This window comes from Vicia villosa, linkage group LG6 (genome assembly GCF_029867415.1).
Source record: "Vicia villosa cultivar HV-30 ecotype Madison, WI linkage group LG6, Vvil1.0, whole genome shotgun sequence".
NCBI lineage: Eukaryota > Viridiplantae > Streptophyta > Magnoliopsida > Fabales > Fabaceae > Vicia > Vicia villosa.
The window spans coordinates 29053112-29057559 of NC_081185.1; the positions used below are offsets into that span (position 1 = coordinate 29053112).

At 31.2% G+C, this 4448-nt stretch overlaps 1 protein-coding gene across 1 annotated transcript; it reads right to left on the reverse strand.

Moving 5' to 3' along the window:
• Positions 1-3496: 3496 nt before the first annotated feature.
• On the reverse strand, positions 3497-4071 carry LOC131611384 (uncharacterized). Its single transcript, XM_058883419.1, has one exon. The coding sequence runs from the start codon at positions 3981-3983 to the stop codon at positions 3774-3776; it is 210 nt and encodes a 69-aa protein (XP_058739402.1). The 5' UTR covers positions 3984-4071; the 3' UTR covers positions 3497-3773.
• Positions 4072-4448: the final 377 nt, after the last annotated feature.

Here is a 4448-nt window from a genome sequence, read left to right on the forward strand (position 1 = left end):
GGCGAGATACGTGCTTGGGCTAAAAACGATTTGATGAGTTTGAATTTTTTTTAGAGGATACAAGTGTCAAATGGCCGAAATATTCATCTCATATTCAAACACTTAGGAAAAGGATGGAATTTCTTCCAGCTCGCACGCTTAATCCAATTATTAAAAAAAAGTTTGAAGGTGACTCGACGTTGGATCGGGTATTTAAGTGATTTTGAATTTTATTGTGAAAATGATTTGACTTTTATGTATGAAATTGGTGAATGAGCGGTGAATGAGTTTATTGAGAAAAGAACACTTGATGTTTATCAAGGTTTTTAAACTTATTTGATAAAAGACTTGTTTTCATTTTTTTTATTTGACGATTCTAACTATCTAACAAAGGTAAAGTGAGAGAAGATTGCAAAATAATAAACCCAAAATTTTTTTCTTTCTTTTCTTTTCGCATAATAATTAGAAGATCGCAAATTAAAATCACGCTAACCTCATTCGCAAAACTAACTAAATGGATCCTGTTGAGAACAACGGATGTGAAGGTGTTAATACATTTCCCTTGTATACCCAGTAGTTTATATTGGGATATATTATTTTTGTTTGGTATTTTCGAATGTATTTTCGGACAAATGTTATGTATGAATTATCTTGACTTTTTTATTTATTTATGTATGAAATTTTACCCTCATTTAACTTGAATAACACATGAATTATACTTTGATTTTATGATAATATAATTTAATATAAGTTGGCCTCACAAAAATTGAATGTTTGAACAATGGTGCTACTCTAATATGATTCAGGAGGATTCTGACATGCATCTCTAAAATAATTTCTCCTTTGTATTTACCATGTTTTCAAAAACTTTCAGAAAACATTTCGGAGATGCATCTCCGAATACACCAAATATTAAACGGAGATGAAATATCATATAGAAATGTATATCTGAATACACCAAATATCATACAAAGATATATTTCCGAGTCTTATTTTGTTCAAAAAAGTAATGGATTTCAAATTAGCATATTTTAATTGCAATTTAGGGGTATTCAAAGATGCATCTCTTCGTGCATGAAATGCAATTTTGAATTTTTGAAGGTATTCTATGAATATATAAAAGTCTATTGAAGAATTCCCTTGAAATGCATTAATGCATGTTCGAGTTTGGACCATGGGAGTAATTTAGAGATGGGTAGGCTATAGGACCATTAGGAGAATGACGATTAACTTCCCCGACTAACTCCACCTTCTCTCACTTCAGTATGGCTACATATTAGACCTATTATGTGTTGGTGGAATGGACCTCTAGTATTGAGATCAAGAGCCATGTTTTATATCATGGGAGATCAGGTTGATAACCTTATAAATATATGGGAAAATACCCTTTTTCGTCCTTTAACTTTGTCTCGGGTCCATTATGGTCCTTTAACTTTTAAAAAGTTCAAATCAATCCCTTAAGTCTTAAAAACAGAGCACGTTTGTCCTTCCGTCTGTCTCTGTTAGTGACAGTTTAAAATGAGTGTATATGTGGCATGGTTGATGTCTCATGTGGCATTTCATGTTATATCTTTAAATTTTATGAATCATTCTCTCACACAGTGAACCAATCAGATCAAAGGAAGAAAAAATGGAAAAATAAAAATTACAAAATGTGATCCTTCTGCCATAGTTTTCAATATAACAATGCTTCTCCTTCATTGAAAAGCAGCAGATCCTCCACCCATTTCCAAACTAACTTCCGGCCTGTACCATACACTACCACCACCATATAACACAAACGTAACCATTATTTCTCCTCCTTCAACACCTAACACCGGACCCACCATTAAACTTCTGGCCATCTCCATCTCTATTCAACCACAACAAAACCTACCCTACAAACTAGCATTTCTACCACACCCACTAAGATCCATCAATAACCTCAATTCTTTCTTCCTCCAATACATTAACTTTCTCAGCCTCACAATAACGAATAACCGTAGATCCATATCGATCTTAAGCTTTGTGTGTATTAGTTGAAACAAGTTTCGTTTGCAATTTCTGATTAAAATCTGTTGCCGGTTTTCAGCTCACCACCATCAATCAAATCAACACAACAAGTTTCATTTTCAATTTCTTATCAAAACCCTCTCTTTCTCAGCTACAAAAAGAAAAGCAGATCTAGCATTTGAGAAAGAAAAAGAACAAATTAGAAAAGTTGTGAACATAAACATCCTAGATGCCAAGTATGTTGGGAGATGTATAAGACATTTTTCGGTTTCAGTTATTGTTGTTAATTTCGATTTCAGTTGTTGTTGTTGATTTCGATTTTATATAGTTTCAATTTCAGTGGTTATTATTGTTGATTTCAGTTTCAATTGATGTAGAAGATGATGAGGTTTTCATGTTGTTGTTGATAAAAGAATCATGTTTTGGGAAGATGAATGTGCTAATGGGATGTTTATGAAGTTAATCATGTTTCTGGATTTTTCTGTGTTGATGAATCTCATGAATGTGTCAATGAATGTGAGTCTTTGGGATTTTTCCGGGTTTGAAAATTTTGGGTGTTTTGGATTAAAAAAATGGGAAAAAGGAGACAAGACATGTCATCTGCCACATCTGCAAACCCAAACGTCTGTTTGTAGTAAATAGAAGGAAATGACCTACGTGTTCCATTTTTAAGACTTAAAGGATTGATTTGAACTTTTTAAAAGTTAAAGGACCATAATAAACTCCGAGACAAAGTTAAAAGACAAAAAAGTGTATTTTTCCTAAATATATCAGCTGACACGGTATTTTAAATCAGATTTCTAAATAATTGACATAAAAGGCAACGTACAATTTTAAATTTTAACTTAATTACATCTCCCAACTGATACATTTCTACATGATTAGTCCTACAATTGCTTCACAAGTGTGTTGAGGCTCTAATAAGCCATCTATCACTAAACAGAAATATTTTTACATCAAAACATTCATCCCACAATATTATATGAAAAATACTCTTTCATACGTTACTTCTATTTCACATATGGCTAAATAATGTTATTTCAAAATCATAACATTTAACTTATTTTCCAAATTGTATCTATTATTGTTTAATCAAATCAAAATTGATTGAACCACAATCGACCAAAACCGACTTCAATTTTGTTGCGACATGAATTTGTTTTAATTATCTATTTAAATATTATCAATAGATGTCATCGGACCATCTTTGAGGACGTCAGGACGGACTACATGACTCAAATAATTTTATGATTAAACTGTGATTTAGAATCTCACAAATTATTCACAGTTAAATAATAATTAAATATAATCTCTATTTGTATTTTATAATTAAATTGCGATTAATTTACACACTGTCTCTAAAAATTTGAGACGGTTTTGAATACCATTTAGTAAAATTCCAAAAACATTTTTACCAAAAACAATCTCAAAAACATAACATCTTATACACACTACATATAAAATATGAAATATATTCTTAAATCAATTGTTGTCGAATGCATTAAACTTAATCAATATCAAAACATGAAAAGAAAACAAAATACATAAACTAAGAGCATCATATTACAACCAAATCAGCCACCAAAAATTAAGCCACACTATATATAAGAAAAAATCGAATTAGCGACTAAAATTATCGAAGAAAAAGATGACATTTACCCTACTTCGTGACAAACTTCATCTTTTCCTTCTTCAAATTCGGTCGTTATTCAATTTTTTCTTATATACATCTAAATTCATACTAAATAAACTTGACAACACATTCTATATAATTCAACAAGGTTTTTCGAGATTACTATAAATTATCCAGCATACATGTGAATTCCAATAGCTAAGAAGAAGATGCAAACAAGAGCAAAGTAGAGCATAGCATGGATGAGTATAGACAATCCACTAGTTTGAAAGTTTCCAAACTCTATAAACCTTCCTCTACCAGGTATTTGAAAAAGCAATCCAGGAGTCAAGAGAATGAAGAGCACCACGGACACAAAAATTGGACCCCAATCTGCCATTTTCTCTTATGTGTTTTTCTTTGGTCTCTTATTTGAGTGTCTTTTTAAACTATGGTTGTGAAGTTTGTAATGACATAAAAAAAGTTGAAAGTATAATGGGGACATAAAAAGGAAATGGGATAGAAAGGAACCAACTTTGAAGAAGAGACAAGCAATTGGTGAGGTGGAAAAAGGGAAAGTTGGAGTATCAAGCTATCTGATGGATTAAAGAAGAAATGTATACACATATGCACGGTATTAAAAATAAAAAAGAAAGTTCGTTATGATAAGGTACACATATGATAAGGTACACTAGTCTTTTATTTATTTTATAAATAGATTTTTTTACTCTAAGAAAACATCTCAAGATATTTTAAGGTTTAGTTCCTTTAATTTATTTTTTTACTCTATGAGGTTAACCTAACAAATATTTAATGCTGGAAGAAAACTGGTTGGATTGGTGAGCAAGTAAGACAACACTTCCCC